This window comes from Cornus florida, unplaced genomic scaffold, assembly GCF_030987335.1.
Source record: "Cornus florida cultivar Cherokee Brave unplaced genomic scaffold, ASM3098733v1 CherokeeBrave_3.0.0_Hap2_Chr03, whole genome shotgun sequence".
In the NCBI taxonomy this organism is placed as follows: Eukaryota; Viridiplantae; Streptophyta; class Magnoliopsida; order Cornales; family Cornaceae; genus Cornus; species Cornus florida.
In genome coordinates, this window is record NW_026775573.1 from 60909905 (window position 1) to 60927454 (window position 17550).

At 32.9% G+C, this 17550-nt stretch overlaps 1 protein-coding gene across 1 annotated transcript; it reads right to left on the reverse strand.

The window, feature by feature from the left end:
* Positions 1 to 925: 925 nt before the first annotated feature.
* LOC132298809 (uncharacterized) lies at positions 926 to 5403 on the reverse strand. Its single transcript, XM_059795164.1, has 4 exons — positions 4763 to 5403; positions 3645 to 3734; positions 1629 to 1696; positions 926 to 1205 (listed from the first exon to the last, which is right to left on the reverse strand). Exons 1-4 carry the CDS (start codon positions 5366 to 5368, stop codon positions 1070 to 1072), a joined length of 900 nt encoding a protein of 299 aa, XP_059651147.1. The 5' UTR covers positions 5369 to 5403; the 3' UTR covers positions 926 to 1069.
* Between the last annotated feature and the right edge of the window lie 12147 nt (positions 5404 to 17550).

Below are 17550 nucleotides of genomic sequence, written 5' to 3' on the forward strand. Positions count from 1 at the left end.
GACCATGGGAAGATTTCAGCGATTGGTTAGGAGACTGATTTACCTATCTCTCACGCGCCTGGATTTTGCTTGCGTTGTTAGTGTGATTAGTCAATTTATGCATGCTCCACGTACATGAGGCAGCTCATCATGTTCTTTGCTATCTCAAGGGTTCACCTGGTAAGGGGACATTATTTGGCGTCATGGCCACTTGCATGCTGAAGCCTGTATTGATGCTGATTGGGCAGGGTCTGTGATAGATCAATCATCTACTTCAGGATATTACACATTTGTTGGAGGTAGTCTTGTTTCATGGCAAAGCAAGAATCGGTCTGTAATAGCTAGATCTAGTGCAGAGGTTTAGTTCAGATCCATGGCACAAGGAGTTTGTGGGTTGTTATCGCTACAAACTATGTTGGGTGATTTGGGTTATCCTGTTCCCGAGTCAACGAAATTGTATTGTGATAACAAGGATGTTATTAGTATTGTCCACAATCCAGTTCAACATAACAGAACAAAACATATTGAAGTCGATCTCGATTGACACTTCACCAAGGAAAAACTTCATCTTGGGCTGATTTATACTCCATACGTCAACACATATGATCAGGTTGCTGATGTTGACTATGGGTGTGAGCAAGACTTACTTGCGAAATATGTTAGTCAAGTTGGGCATGATAGATATCTTTGCGCCAACTTGAAGGAAAGTGTTGTCAGGAGCTTATTTGTTATTACTTATACAATGTTGATGCTTCTTATATTTTAATCTTGATTTGATTATTTCTTAGAGTCAACACAACTAACATTCTTTTTTACCTACAACAATTTTCGAACACCTCTGTTGATAAAAAAAAATAATAATAAAATAAAATAAAAAACTACTTTTTTACTACACCACCGGCAAACAAGCTATCGAATATCAGTCTCTTGTGAGTTGCAGATGATATAAGACCAAAGTAGAAGATTCTTATTATGATGCCAAATTGAATTACACTAACAGGCTCACAAATTGAACTGGCATATTAAGAGTAATGTTTGAAATACATTAGGATCTAAATGAACAAAGAAAAATAAATAAATAAATAAAAAGTCAGTGTTGCTTCCCATCTGCCATCAAAGATGCAAGAATATTCTTGAGATGCCGGTTGTACATTAAGGGTCTTTCCAGCTGAACAAGGTGACCTGCATTCTTTATGTATTGCAGTGTGGCTTTCTCTCCTAATTTCCTGTGATTGTGGTTCAATAGCATCTCATTAGTTTCGGTCAAGTTGTCAAAAACAAGCTTTACATGTTGAATAATGGTTTGGCAGATAACAAAAATATTCGGAAAATACAAAGGAAATAATAGAAACATCTTCTCTAGTTTCAAAAATTATATGGAAGTCCCCGTAATTTTGTTCGAAGTAATACTGATATCCCTGTCATAAAATCTGTGCTAATGTCATACCTAAAAAAAAAATTTGAAAACCCAAATTTGCCCTTCAATAAATGAGTAAAATTATCATTTCACACTTTTACTAAATTGACAAATTGGCGGGGGAGATCAATATTATTTTTAAAACTATAAGAATGATCCTTCTTATCTAGACATTTTATAAGGAATGTGAGTGTAATTTACACTATATTATAAAAATAAGAATAAAACTTACTCTTTTATGCTGTGGGCAAGTTCCAAGTTGAAGATCTTGTCGTCGTCTCCCCACAAGAGATGGATCCTCTGCGACAATATTTATGAAATTAATACAAATGTAATATTAAAACTAAGAGTTTATCCTTAATTTCCACCTCATAGGCAAGTACTAATTTGAGTTACAAAGTGAAAAGTAAAAAGTGAACTACTAATTCACAATTATGGTGACAAATAATATTACATGAAAAGTTTGGAGGGGTGGATGAATCCAGTTTTTGGGCTGAGTCGCTCCTCTTAATTTGTCAAGATAAACAATTAATAATAAAGCTCCTCTTAATTTGTCAAGATAAACAATTAATAATAAATTTTATCTCAGCATATGAAGATACTATTTATTATTATTTAAAACTAAATTAGAAATTAATAGATGTGAAGATTCGAAATCGGACTTTTTAGAATAACGGACCGTTGAACTACGAAGACACTTGCATATTTTTTATTTTATTTTAACCTAGTGACTTTCAGACTCCAATCGATCAAATCTTATGGTTAGCTGAAATCGATCTTCAAACTATTGATAAAAATTTCAAGTCCCATTAATACTCCATTATTGTAGTAGCATGGACTATGGAGTGGGATTCAGTAGTTGTGAATTTATTGAGAAGCAATGAATTACAAGATTTGCAGCCAAACACGTGGGGTTGTATTTGGAAGTCTCTTCTGAAGTTCAACGATAATATATATTTATACATTTCATTTCAAGGAAGTCCTTTAATTGAGACAAGTTGTTAATATTATCTGCTTCATCCACCAGTCAAACATTCAATTGTTTAGCCAATAATTAGGGTTATATAATAGGTATGTATGAACAAATTCGAAAATTATTAAGAAACTTTGAGCTACTTGCTATTAGGATTGTCAATTGGATTCGATTTAGGATCATCATAATTAATGATCGGGAAAGAGAGTTTAAAATGGGCAATGCCTCCATTAATAATTAATATATAAACAAATATTTTTCTATTACTTGTAATTTTTATTAGGATTGTTCAATATTTAATTATTAGACAAAAAAAATTTATAAAATTTATTTTAAACTTTTGTTAACCTTTGTTACCTTGTGAGTTACTTTTGTGCATGCATGTAGCACTTTTTGTCATTAGATACCATTTTTTATGTTGTACAAAAAATTGATACTTAGACTATGTTTGTTTGGATGTAAAATATTTTTCAGAATTTTTTTTTTTATTTTTTATTTTATGATGTGTAGTTATTGTAAAATATTTAGGAAGAAAAAAATATATTAAAATTTAACAAAAATAATTTATCAATCAATTTTTGACAAGTTATTTTACATGCTCCGCCCGATGGACTCGACCTCAACTTCGACGTACACTTTTGCTAAATACCGACAAAATAAAAATAAAAGAATATTAATTTTACTTGAAAAAAAAAAAAAAAAATTTCAAAAAGAATATTTTACGTCAAAACACAAAAAGTGGTACATATGTGCACAAAAAGTGGTACATGTATGTCCAAAATAAAAGTGATACCTGATGTACAAAAAGTGATATCTATATGTCTAAAAGTGATACCCAGTGAATAATGTCTAAAAGTGATACGCAGTGAATAATGTTTTTTTTTGTTCACGTCAGAATTCTGGTCAACTTTATTCTTTTTAAAATTATAAGACTTTGACTCTATGATAAATATAAGTTTTTAGTACAATTTATTTGTAATAATTCTTTTTAGAAAGGAGTGTGGGATCCGAAAGGTGTGTTTGTGTGAAAGGAGCGTGTATAAACGCAACCAAGTTTTGCAAGCCCTTATTTTTCAAAAAAAAAAAAGTTTTGCAAGCCCATATTAACAAGTTGGACACGATAACGAAGCCTTAGGAGACAAAATCAATCACGATAACCAAATGTCGAAGGTAACAAAAGTTTCAAATAAGTCGGTATGGAAAACCCGGAAAAGGAAAAACAAAACAAATGAAAAAAAAAAGAAAAGCAAGAAAGGTCAAAGTAAGTTTTCAAACCTGGGAATATTCGGGAATGGTTGAGTCCTCGTCACTGACGACCAAAGCCTCTAGAAGTTCAGCTCTCTCTTTCCTGTTGCTAAACATCACCTGTCATGAAGAACAGTCAATGAATGAATTGGTTCATGATTCAAAAACATGCGACTCGTAAACTTGTCCAAACATTGTGGACATTGACTTCTTAATGGATAACGGATTCATCATTCAAAACTGGTTAATTTAGAGTTCGAAAGTGATTGATTTAATCATTAATGGAATTTATCTGACTGTTGGACTTTTATCATTATTATTTGTTATAAAAGAAAAAATTAAAATTAAAATAATAATAATAATAATAATCTCATAGTGCTTAAGGAGAATAAAATATCAACCTTAAATGGTGTTGGGGAGAGATTGTGGAGATAAAAGAATGAAAGAATTATTTTCTATTTAGAGTTACAAGGACAAAAATTGAGAAAAACAGTTAAGTAGTTTATTTCCAACAAAACAAACGGGTACTAAGGTGTGCTGGATCAAGCTATCTCCAGCTTTCAACTAATATTTTAAACAAGTCATGCTGGAGAATGGCATATCTGTTACATAGGAAAACCAGCCTTTAACCATTCCCATTGGAACGTAGTTGTGATATATATATATATATATATATATATATATATATATATATATATATATATATATGAGAGGATTGAGTTGAGAAGGTATGCTGAAATAAGATTATTAATTTATCATTTGTGATCCCAGTTCAGTCATATCCACACTCCTTGTATTTTAAGGACTCCAAATTATAAATATTTAAAGACATGCATGTTACGTTCAATTTTCTAAAAATTGTAAATGAATATATAAACTTATCTACCGTCAATTTTATGAAATTTAAACAAATTTTATACTTGTTTAACAAAATCGAAAATGCTAATCGAGGCATTTCTATTAGTTGGATACCTCGGAAAAGATCAATATTTTACTCATATTCAATGCATCCAAATGATAAAAATTTCTGGACTTGCATTCTCAATCAGGGTTTTAGGGTTGGGAATCATTATAGAAATGCAAATACCTAATTGATCATGAAAATCAAGAAATGAAACTAAAGAGATATGCATAGAGAGAGAAAGTACCTCCAGAAAATTTTTATAAAAAAAATTAGGGAGCCACGGCAACTTGTGAGTACCAATTGAGAGAAGAACTTTGACACCCTCGCCGGAGTCCGGCAACAAATAGTCCGACCACCGACGGAACCCGATGTTCTCGAGCGACGCAGTACTGATGGACTGGGTTAACTCCACAACAGTGCTAGACATCACCATAGACTCCACCAAGTCCGGATACAACTTGGCCATCTTGAACCCAACCATCCCACCATAGCTAAGCCCCACCAGTGTGCACCTCTCCACACCCAACTTCCTCAACCCTTTGGCCAAACACTCGGCCTGAAAGGCCGTCGAACGCTTATCTCTATCGGTGACTGATCCGCCGAAGAAGATGAGGTCAGGCACGTAGACTGCGTACTCGCTGGTTAGGGCTAGCACTTGGAATAACCATGTCAGAATACCGTCTGTAGCGAATCCATGAACAAGAACCACAACAGGTTTGTTTGTGGTTTCGTTTGGGACCCACAAGTTCATGTCCGTGCCGGGCTCGATCTTTAATGTTTGGGGCTTCACTCCGGCTAGCTTCATCACCATATGTAACAATGGCTTCAGTGCTGTAAACACGTTCACCATCTCTCTCTCTTTCAGAATTTTCTCTCTCTAAAAAATTAATGAATATTCTAGTGCACAGAATATGGTCGAAAAAGTTCCACATATAGCGATTCACTGTTTCATCGAGCCTGATAAGTTGTCATTGTTTGATCATTTTTGGTGGGTTTGACCAAAATAAATCGCTTGTAATAAATGGTGTCCGGGTCACCACCTGACATGGCTAACATTGACATTTGATTTTAATATTGAGAAAACTTGTAAAAATAAAAAATTACATTAAATTTCTTTCGACTCCATACTGATATTAAACCTAGAAGATCAAATCCAATGTCATGTTCAAATTTCGGCAATGCAAATTTGCCATCACTATCTTTCAAAAGTCACATTATCATTTCTAAGAATCACATCAGTATTTTGAACTCTTATGTGATCTAATAGTATATTTTCACTCTCCAATAATATTAATATTTTGATATTTTTTAATTTTTTAATATATATATATTTTTAACTTTATCTCTAAGTTCTAAACCACTAAATTTTTAAGGGCTATATTATAAAAAGAAATTAAACAATACAATATCCATTATAGAATTTTTTTTTTAAAAAAATAAACAATACAATATCTATTATAAATTTAACTAATACAATATTCATTAAGCCTTTAAGGAAGTAGTTGGGAAGAGGAAAAAAAAATGAATTTGTCCTTTTTATTTTCCCCCAAAAAAGCCTTTCAGCCAAACAGTGCATTAACAACTATTTGGTTCAGTTGTGTTGAGCAAAAATAATAATAATAATATAAAGGTCAAAAAAAAAAAAAAGAAAAATGATTTATGGCATTTTTTTCTACCCAAACGAACTCTTAAAACCAATTATAGGTTGCTACAGTAGATTGGGCCTTTAAAAAAAATATGCATTCGAGCCCGCTCATGAGGGCCCATGGATCGCCAAAAGGCGACCCTTATAGCAATTATAAATTAGCAAACCAAATTTGGCGACCCGCAATGGAGCGAATAGGGTGGCCAAATTGGGCTGGGCTCACCCAATATGGCACTGTTGGAGTTGCTCTAACCCGTTGAACCAGCTTCCAAGACTCACATAAGTTGAATTAGGAAACTTAAATAACACAACGGTCAAGACTCACATAAGTAGAATTAGGGAACCTAAATAACAAAATGGTCAATTTTAAAAATTTATTTTTAAATTTGATTGAATTAAACAAATTAATTACAAATGCATCAAAAATTACTATTAATGTCTAAAATACCCTCTAAGCTATTATATCAAAATTTCAAAAGATTCTCTTAAAATTATAAAATTCTAAAATACCAAAATAGATAGTTGAGAATCCATTTGAATTAACAAATATGAATAAATTGGCCAAGTGCATTCTTCTTGCAAACCCTTATCCACAAGGACCACGACCACCTCCCAAATCTATCCTCAAAGTCCCGGACACAACAACTACCACTTATTAATGTGTTATTATTAGTAGTACATAATATATACGGTGTATTCTATCCTCAAAAGTCCTGGGCCCAACTACTACCACTAATTACTGTGTTCCACCACCATCGCATGCTCTATGCAATTATCACTTTTAGCTGATACATTCACAATCAGTTTAGTCTACTATTAAAACATTGTCCATTTGTCAAAATTGGATGCGGAGCCATTGTTTTTTTAATTGCTTTATTGACTAATGCTGGTCATGGGAAAGTTCTGTAAATAAGAAGAACAAAATAAAGTTTCCATAGTTTTGGAGTTTAGAGATGAGAATCGGAATATTAAAAACAAAGTTTGTGAGAAGAACAAAGCAACCATTAGAGAGAGAGAGAGAGATCAGGGAGGTAGGGTTTATGTTGCTAAAGCCAAGATCTTGAGAGAGAGAACAAAATATGGGCACTTTAATACTAATTTTTGATGTATTTGTAATTATTTTGTTTAATTTAATTACGTAGTAATTTGAAAAATAAAATTTTAAAATAGACTATTTTGTTATTTTAAAATTTTTAACTCTACCCATGTGCAGTTTATCAAATAAATAATTGTTTGTGTTGGTTAACCAACAGAATTCTTTCGATCTATCAGAATCAGTGAGTCACCTAAGAACCACGGATTTTTCGAGTCCATCATTCAAATGTAATTGTAAGTGTATAAATTTACAAGTATAGGAAGCGAACACACTCACACCAACCAAACTAACAAAATATATCAAGACTCTTGTTAATGCTAAACCAGGACTGGAATACAAAAATATAAATGTATCAATTTTCTCTCTACTGTTGTTTCATATATCTTTCCTACATTTTCTCCAAGTATTTATACAAAGAGTTGCACTTGATTTAAGGCTCATCTTGTCATGATTTTTGGGAATTGGTGCTAATCCTCCGCTATAGTCAAGTGAATTGTACAATCTTAATCCAAAGAGCATCTCCAACAGTTGTTTATATAATTTTTTTTTTTTTGTGTAAATATGATGTGTCAAAATAAATTTACACAAAAAATTTAGATTATTTATTTTTAGTTTCAGTGGTTATTTTATACTTTTTGTGTAAAAATATATCCTCCAATAATAACCAACTAGTGTCATGTCTGAACCCCACATAATTTTTACAACACTACTTAATATAAGGTTGATTTGTTAATGGAATAAGAAAAAGGGAGGAGAAAGGTAATATACTGATGTGGCTGTGTAAAAAGGTTATTGATAAGTGCTGAAATATGTACATTTCAGCCCTTAACCTTGGATATTTTAGAACTTTGATCTATTTTTATTTTACCGTTGTAGTCTTAATTTGTTTTATTTCTGATTTCAAGTTCATAAGGCTTAAACAAGCTAAATCAAATGCCTTAAAGCCTTTGGGAAGGTCAAACAGAGTTTTGGCAAGGAATGGGAGCAAAAGAAAGCTCAAGTGTAGAATTTACTATTCAGCTCGATTGATCAAGTTCGCTGTAGAAGCTATACAAAAGCATATCTGAAGCTCTTTTCGAACCAACTCCGGCTATGTGTGAATTGTAAGATTCTTGGGCCGAGTTCTAACCATCCTAGAGCACAAATCTGAGCATTTATGGAGGATGAAGCCTCCTTTGGAGGAGGATGCAGATTGGAGTTGTTGAGAGGCCAAGCTTTGAAGACTTCCTCTCTCTAGAAACCCTTTCTCAACCGTTAAAGATATTAGGTTGCGCTTGGAGATGGAGACTGGAGCATTTATATTCATCTCTGTCATCTTCGTGGCTAGCTATTTCTTCTCTTAGGGCTTGGATGAAGCCCTACGCCAAGTGTTGTATTATTTGTTCTTAAATTTGGGGATTATTTGTGTAGATTTTTTAACGTTTCCTTGCGAATTATACTTGATTATACCAAGATTAGTTGTGTGTTTAATTCTTTCATTAGTCTTCTTATGATCTTTGTATTGTCTTATGCATTGATTATGGTTGATTGATCTTAATATCTTCATTTCTTGTAGTTGTGTGAGTGATGGTTAAACAGTGGTATTTAATTGATGTATTTGCACTTGATTTGATAGTTCATGCTTAGATTTGATGAGTTGTGCTACAACATTAGTGTAGAAGTAGGTAGGTAAACAATTCATGCTGAGATTTGATGAGTTATGCTTATTAGTGCATTTTATATATTCTTTTGACCATGATTGTGTGTTTGCAGCCACAAATCTATTATTGCACAAATATTTTCTCTAATTTGATTGCAATGGTACAATTACAAGGCTAAAGGTGGATTCTATGACCTAAGTTTCTCAATATTTCCATTCTGTTATCAATTTATCTTTTCTTTTATTTGCATTTATTATTTTGCTTAGTTTAATTATAAACAACCTATCTTTTCTATTGAATCATTTGTTCACTAATTTTAAATTGAATCAAGTCGCCAGTCCTTGTGGACGATCCTTACTCACTACGCTATATAGTAGTAGGTGGTTTTATAATGTAAAATTGACTTTCAAAACTTTCAAAACCACATTCATATTGACCTTGTGAAGCGACCTGTCGTAAATACCAGTTAATTGTGTAAAATACACAACAAATTTACACATTGATGACGTGGCAATGTATTTTAACATATTACTGCAGTTAAAAAAAATTTACACATTATACATGGCAGTATATATTTTACACAATAGAGTGTCTTAACAGACTGCTGGAGATGCTCTAATTCTACTCTTTGCTGATTTCGTGGGATCCTAGCTCGTCATGTGGCTGATTTAGAGGGCTGAACCGCCTTTCTAGCCCATTCGGCCAGACGTGTGTGGTCGCAAATGCATTGGTCAGGTGTCGTGTTATGTCTTATTAGTGATTTTTACAAGTGGCACGTCTTCATGTTTGCAACCTAAAATATTTTTCAACCATTGGTGCCGATCAGTTGCTTAAAAATATTTTTATTCGACCATGAGGTGCTGATCAATTGGGATTGCAATATAATGTGTTGTTTTAAGACTTCTATTTAGAAGAAGAGTCTTAATTAGCATGCGACTTCCTGATTTGGCCATTTGGTGTTGATTAATTTTGAAGAATTTTAGTTCAGCCTTATGGTGCTGATTGGTTTTGATGAAGGTTTTGATTTAACCAACTGGTGCTGATAGACTGGGAATAATGTAGCATGCTAGAGGAGAATGATTTCTAGACATCTATTACGAAAAGGATTCTAAATTAGCATGTAACTTTTTGATTCGGCCACCCGGTGTCAATTGATTTGAGAAGGTTTTAGTTCAAATACTTGGTGCTGATTGACTGCGAGAATTGTTTCCTTTACAATGGTTGCATCAATAGAGAATTACTTCCAGCATCACATCATCAATAAGTTATCTTTCATATTTGTTTAAAGGCACGTGCTTGTAAAGGAGATATTACAAGATGATAAGGTTCAGACAAATTATGTTTGAATTTAAATTTAAAAGGGAATTGCTACTGCTTTCAATCACTGTATCAGACCTCTATAAATAGCACTCGAGGGGCTGTGCAAATGGTCCATGACCAACACCAGAATTCTACTTTATGCACGTACTTTTCATACTTGTACGTTTTTTGGCATTTTAATTACTTCTTTCCAAAGGAGTAGTTTAGTATTTTACTTTTTTTCTTAGAAGTACTGCTGCTAGAATCCAATTTTTGTACTTTGTATAAGAATTTCACTTATGAAATAAGATGGACGCTAGTACTTTAAGTATTCCCTCCATTATTCTTTTGTAAGTTCTTTGGTATTGATGAACACTTGTATAGTTATTGTTGATCCCTTCATCCATTCCAACGCTAAGTTTATTAAAGTCCTCTTCATTGAGGCGCCAAGAAACATGAAGGAAGAGGTTATTCTTGCTTTCCAACAGTTGCCTGATTCACCAATGGCTGATTCTAGATACTTTCAGAGCCAATAATTGTTTGGCAAGTCCGGCGGGACACCAGATATGTCTAGCTAAATTCAACCTCACAAATTTTTTCAGAGAAACAGCCTCAACATTAAGAATAAGGGGTTGAATTATAAGTGAATCAACAGCCTCAACATCAAGAACAATGGGCTGAATTCAAAATGAGTCAACAACCAAGTAATCAGATATTGGTTGAGAGTGTTAACAACTAAGTGCAACGGGTGGAGACTACCAGCCGTACCTTTCATGGAGCACTAAAGCAAATTCATATACACTACAAGAAAAACAATTTTTTTACCATGTCCTTTTTACCACGATTTTAAAATAACCGTGGTAGAAAGTATATATTTTATCACGGTTAAGAAAAAACCGTGATAGTAATTGTATTTTTTACTACGGTTATAAAAGAATCATGGTAGAAAGTGAATTTATTTTACCATGTGATAAAAAGTGAATTAATAAAGTGGAATTAATTTGACTCAGATTTAGTCTTGCTCTTTTTACAATGGTTAATGAAAAATTATGATAGTAAGTTATTCTACCACAGTTCAGGCACTGTGGTAGAAAGTGAATTTGGTTTAAGGACTGTACGCGGGTCTTATTCCCGCTACTTTCTTAAAATTTTAGGGCAAATCATTTTAGACCACACACATACGCCTCCATCTTTATTCTCGTTCTCGAACTTGCCTTCTCTGTCTCTGCGACTGTAAACTACAAAATCTACAAGAATCAGATCAGCCTCCCAAATCGCCTCCATCTCTATTCTCGTTCTCAACTTTGAACTTGCCCTCTTTCTTTCTCTGCAACTGCAAACTACAAAATCTACAAGAATCAGATCAGCCTCCCAAATCGCCTCCATCTCCATTCTTGTTCTCAACTCTGAACTTGCCCTCTCTTTGTCTCTGTAACTACAAACTACAAAATCTACTAGAATCAGAACCCATATCGGTATATCAGTTCAGATTGTTCAAAATATCAAAACCCATATCCTTCAGTTTCCATCGCCCACTGTTCTAGTTCGGGTTCACCGTTCGCAAGCTTCAGCTGCTGGCCCTCTGTCTCTCAACTCTCAAGCCCTTCTCTTTGCAACTGCTAACTTGTATGTAAGGGTTTTGTTTTATTTATTTATTTTTTTCTAAATCAATTAATCAAGGTCTGTAATTCTTGTTTTGCAAACTAAATCCTATTTAGTGAAATTTTTTGCAGGATTTGAAAGACTAATTGGTGAATTTGGGTTGAAACAAGCTTTCTCATTCGGAATATGGATATGTTGGCGACGACAGTTTTCCCGTGGCAGGTAATAACTCTAATTATCTCTCTCTGGCCCTTTCACTATTTCAATATACTATTTCTCTTATTTAATTGCAAACCTTAATCACTGTCTATTCCATCGAACGTACCAAGCCCTAACCTCTCTCTTTCCCTTTCTCTGATTCAAGAAAACCCTAACCGGCTATGTGAAATATTTAACCTTATAATCATGTATACTTTCTTCCTTTTTCTTCTCTCCCACCACACCCCGCACCCCCCACCCCCCCCCCCCCCCTCTCTCAATTTAACAATTTGTGATTTGTGTAATTATTTACTTCTCAAATACAGTGTAACATATGTATAGACCTAAAAAATCTTCCATTAACCCTACTTTATATACTGATAGATTCAATTTTATGCTCCAAATGCCTTGTTCAAGTCTTTTTTTTTTTTTTTTTTTTTTCCCTGGAGCTGACCAAAACAACACACTAACGATTTATTATTATTATTATTATTCTCTAAATTGGTTTGTGTATATAAAAGATAAAACAATGAAGTACGGAGTTAAAATGAAGGCATACCCCCACACTGTAACAAAATTTTGATCCTTGGTGATTCTTGCACGAAAAATGGGATTACCTAATTTCTTGTTTGTCAGGGGTGGGTAAGAAGTAAAGACTTGATTATTGATAATTTTATGGAAGGAAGAAAGTTAATCTGGAAAATAGGTTCACATATTAAATACAATTATTATTATTATTATTATTATTATTATTATTATTTCCCTTTCTTTCCGTTTCTCCCTCTTGCCTTTTCTATGATTGAAGAAAACCCTATAACCTCTCGCTTTATAAATCCACAAAACAGACATTTTATATTATTTATAAAGTCTGACCTATGCAATGATTGTTTTATGGAAATTTGTACAATGTAGACCAGAGCAAAAAGGGCCAATCAATTGGTAACAATAAGGTATGTTTGTTAACATGAAGTTCATATATTCTATTATTTTTTTATATTTTTTTTTATTTGCATTTTACTGGTTTTGCATCTCAGTTATTTACTTGGAGGAATAAACAAGAGCATTAAATGTATAGATGTAGTTATATACATACGTATTTGTGGCTTCATACTTGAGAAAAGGGATTTTAAGAACTGTTATAGCTTGCAAAAGGCTATCTTTTTAATTTGCAGTGTGTACTTTTAACAGGACTGACTTTATGTATGCTAATTTGATTGTTGGTTTATGGCATTTCTTTCCAAAGGAAAGTTGGAAATGAAGGCATATATAAGATATTTAATTACTTGTTTATAACCAGAAAAGTAGTGTTTACTTATGTATGTTGGAAAAGTAGAGAGGATCAGCATTGATGAGTAGTAGTTGGGACTGTTAGAGTAAGCCCTAACTCCATTCCAAAAGCAAAAAGGAGTGCCAGTAGTAGTTTTGATTTCTGCACAGTAAAGACACTGTTGATGTTGACGTTTCCAGTTAGCCAAAAAACTAAGAAACTGCACTCAAAGGGAACATTTTAACAATGATGTAGTATCAGCATTGTCATTTGATGACATATTTTAAGAATGAATGCATGTCAAAATGCCTGAAATTTTAGAGTTTGGTTCATGTTTGTGTTATAGAAGGCCAAAGTATAATGATTTGACATTGTTCATCTTGTTATACAGTCCCCTGCTTACAGCTCCAGGAAAGTGCTACATCGAATTTTACAGGAAAGTGCTACATCGAACTTTAATCACTATATATTATAATGAAATGGATTTTTTTTCTTCAATTTAGTATTATTTTTTTGTTGTTCTGGTGATCAATTTGACGAGTATATCATTCATACCGATCTTCTCTATTTTCTTGTTTCCAGACTTCAGTATTGTTTTCCTTATGTTCTTTTTTTGCACTTAGGCATCCAAAACATATACTAAGGCTGAAGTTTCCTTGCATGACAAGAGGACTGATTGTTGGATCATCATCAGAGAAAAGGTTCGTCAATACTGAAGGTTAGAAACTTGCTTCATTTAGTAGATTTATAAGTACCTTATTCTTCTTTGCCAAGGGGACTAATTAATTATACGTACATATGATCTTTTATATATACAGTTGATCATACATTCGGATTGTTTTGACACCAATTATTGTTTGGTGCTGGAGATAACATTACATAACTTCTTTTGTAGAAACTAAATTGCCCAGGTACATAATATTACTTGTTTTCATCCCTTTTTCTTTTTTAGTTTGGATACATTTGCTGCATTATGTGTTTTGATTCTTCATTTTTGTGCATAAAAATATAATCTACATTGTTTGGTCAATATATATATATTTTAATCTCTTTATGTTAGTGTGGAAACTTAATTCCCCACGTAATATTACTTGGTTTCTTTTTTGTATGATTTAGTTTGTATATGTTTGCTGCACTATGTGTTTTCATTCTTCATATTTGTGGATAGAAATACAATATATATTGCTTATATTTTGATCTATATACTAAAATCAAGTTTATTTTCCAGCACTTGATCATTTCAGATATTAGGCTGGTTTTGGTGCTTTATTTAGTCCTTTAAGATTGAAGTGGCTTTGAGTTGGACTTAGTTGATATCACTTGTAATTTTGGCAACTTTACAACTTACTTCTTTACATTAATTCTCTTACTTCAACTATTATATCTTTGTAGGTCAAAGCTAGGATTGCGGGTTGCGGTTGTTGTTACTTTTTTTGTTGCCGCTATATTTTTTGTATGGCTCATGAAGAAGTTGCAAGAAGATATGAAGAATTTTTGTTTTATTTTGGTTAAGTAAATATATAAGGTGTGGATCATGTACTTATTTGAAATTTGTATATGGCTAATTTTTGTATAAAACAACGATTTGGAATTGGTCATATATATATATATATGTTGTTATTGGTCAATTGTAAATTATTTTGGTTATGGTGTTTTTTTTTATTTATTTAGGATTTGATTATGGGATCCTTGCAAGGCTAGTAGTAGGGAAAAAAAAAAAAAAAAAAAGGGCTTCAAATGGGCTACACTAATTTTTTTTTTAAAAAAATTATATAACACTTTCTACCATGGTTATGCACCGTGGTAGAAATTAAATCTATTACTTTTTTAAAAAATAGACTTTCTACTACGGTGCGGAATCGTGGTAGAAAGAAAGACTTTCTACCATGGTTCCGAACTTTCTATCACGGTGCGGAACCATGGTAGAAAGTAGACTTTGTACCACGGTGCAAAACCGTGGTAGAAAGTCTCTACTTTACTACCACGGCTGTTTCCACCGTGGCTCAAAACCGTGGTAGAAAGACTTTTTTACCTTGATAAAAAGTCATTTTTCTTGTAGTGATAATACATTGGTTAATTTGAATGACTCTGACCATCCTATCAACAAAGTTTAATCAAGACCTTATGGCACGGTCGAATACTACTGATACTTTGTTGAATGCACAACAAAAAGTTTCAGCACCTGTTGGAGTTTAACAATGTCATTACCAACAATAGTAAGGGTTTCAACCCCTTCAGTAGCCACTACATGGACAGTATAAACCACGGGCTAATCAACCACAGGCTAATCAGCCGCAACATCAGATACCAAAGGAGTGCCAACTAATCAGAGGGGCCAATCAGAATGTGAATTGGCGACCACTTAATTCAATTTATGAACACCAACTACAGGTATGTTAGCCCCATGAGGGGCAAGATAATTTTAATAATGGCTTTAATTTTCCAGCGCCTCAGCCTCAGGCACCGTATGTGCCTCAGCCTCAGGTGCCTTATGTGCCTCAGCCTCATGCACCTTATATACATCAGCCTCAGGCACAATAACCAAATTATCAACCCCTGATTGTTGATAGAGATCAATTGGCTAATTTAATTTAAGAAACTTATGGATGAGTCCCAAGAAGAGTTGGTCATCCTACATATAGGAAGCCATATCTGGATTATATAGACCGATATGAGTTTCCAAGAAGTTATAAAGTTCTTGATTTCATTACCTTTTCGGGAGAAGACTCCACTTCAACCATAGAACATATTGGTCGATTCATCATTCCACGTGGTGACGCTGTATGATACCCCTCGATTTCAGAACACGGATTGATCAGGTCCGCACACAAAACCGAGGGATATCAAAACTATTAAGGCGATAACGAACACATAATACAAATAGATAAATAAAGAATAAATAAAATTTGAAAGGAAAACAAAAATATTGATTAAATAATTAAATCCTCAATTAATAAAATCCTTTAATTAATAAACTTCTCTGATACCAATAATCCTCCAAAATACAAGTTGGGAATTCTTACTATGTGGACCCTTAATAATATCCCAACTGAAATAATAGACAAATACTAAATATGATATTCTGAAAAATGTCCTACATCAATGATCAGGAAGAGTGAAGATAAACAATCTCTAATCTACACGAACAACTCTGAGATTGGTACTGACGATCGAGGACCTGAAAAATAAATAGTGGGTCAAACCCACAAACGAGTTTCCTATACTACGACCCAATCAGAGAACCGATAATCAATACATCCCTAGCCAAACTCATGTTATATCTATATAGTCAATATATACGTATATATACACTAGGACTTTCACTAGTAATAGAACAATTTCAACCGTGTAGTAGGCATCATGCAAAGCGCACACAAGGTGGTCATGAATACCATCATCTACCAGGGCACACACATCTCCTATTCCAGCTACCCATCCAAATCTGGTAATATATGCCCCATACCTAACCATAAATCTTAAGACCTCAAGCTTGTATCATGGCTCACACACACACACACACACACACACACACATATATATATATATATATATATATATATATATATATACAATATCAATAAATAAATGCCATATCTAACAACGGCACAAGTAGAGTGTCATGACTTATTAGTTAGCTCACCTGTATATATATATATCAATACCATATCTAACAATAATATAAAGTATCAAGGAGTTTGGCTTATTAACCATCTCAATGATCACATCACATACAAGAATAAATCTCATCATATCAACAACACAATAATTATAGTCCATTATAATTCCAATGAAGAACAATATACAGGTATGATAGAAGAATTATTAATATCATAATAATCTTTTATTCATAACTAATCATGTTACCACAAATAATTACAGCCATGTATCATGCTAGTAATTCATAATTAGTAAATCAACAACAATGATTAAAATAATATAACTGACAATCATATTTAATTACAAAAATTAAATATCAAGAAAGATTAAGTCATATTTATTTAATTGATTGAATCATTCATAAGTAAATCAACAACAAATATTAAAATAATATCATTAACAATTATATTTAATTACATAAATTAAATAATAAGAAGGATTAAATCATATTTATTTAATTAATTTAATCATTTCCATCTAATATAAAAATATGAAGATCTACCACCAAAATATATATTTTAGACCTATATTATTGTTCCCAATACTCATAAACATGTTCAAGATTGATTATACTTAAACACAGTCATTTAAATTTTTTTTAACAAACACAATCCTTAGAGCTCGAGCA

Coding starts and splice junctions, on each gene's coding strand:
- LOC132298809 (XM_059795164.1), bottom strand. CDS start 5,368: ATGGTGAACGTGTTTACAGCACTGAAGCCATTGTTACATATGGTGATG. Junction 3,735..4,762: donor TTTATAAAAATTTTCTGGAG/GTACTTTCTCTC, acceptor TCTTCATGACAG/GTGATGTTTAGCAACAGGAA. Junction 1,206..1,628: donor CTTGCCCACAGCATAAAAGA/GTAAGTTTTATT, acceptor CCACAATCACAG/GAAATTAGGAGAGAAAGCCA.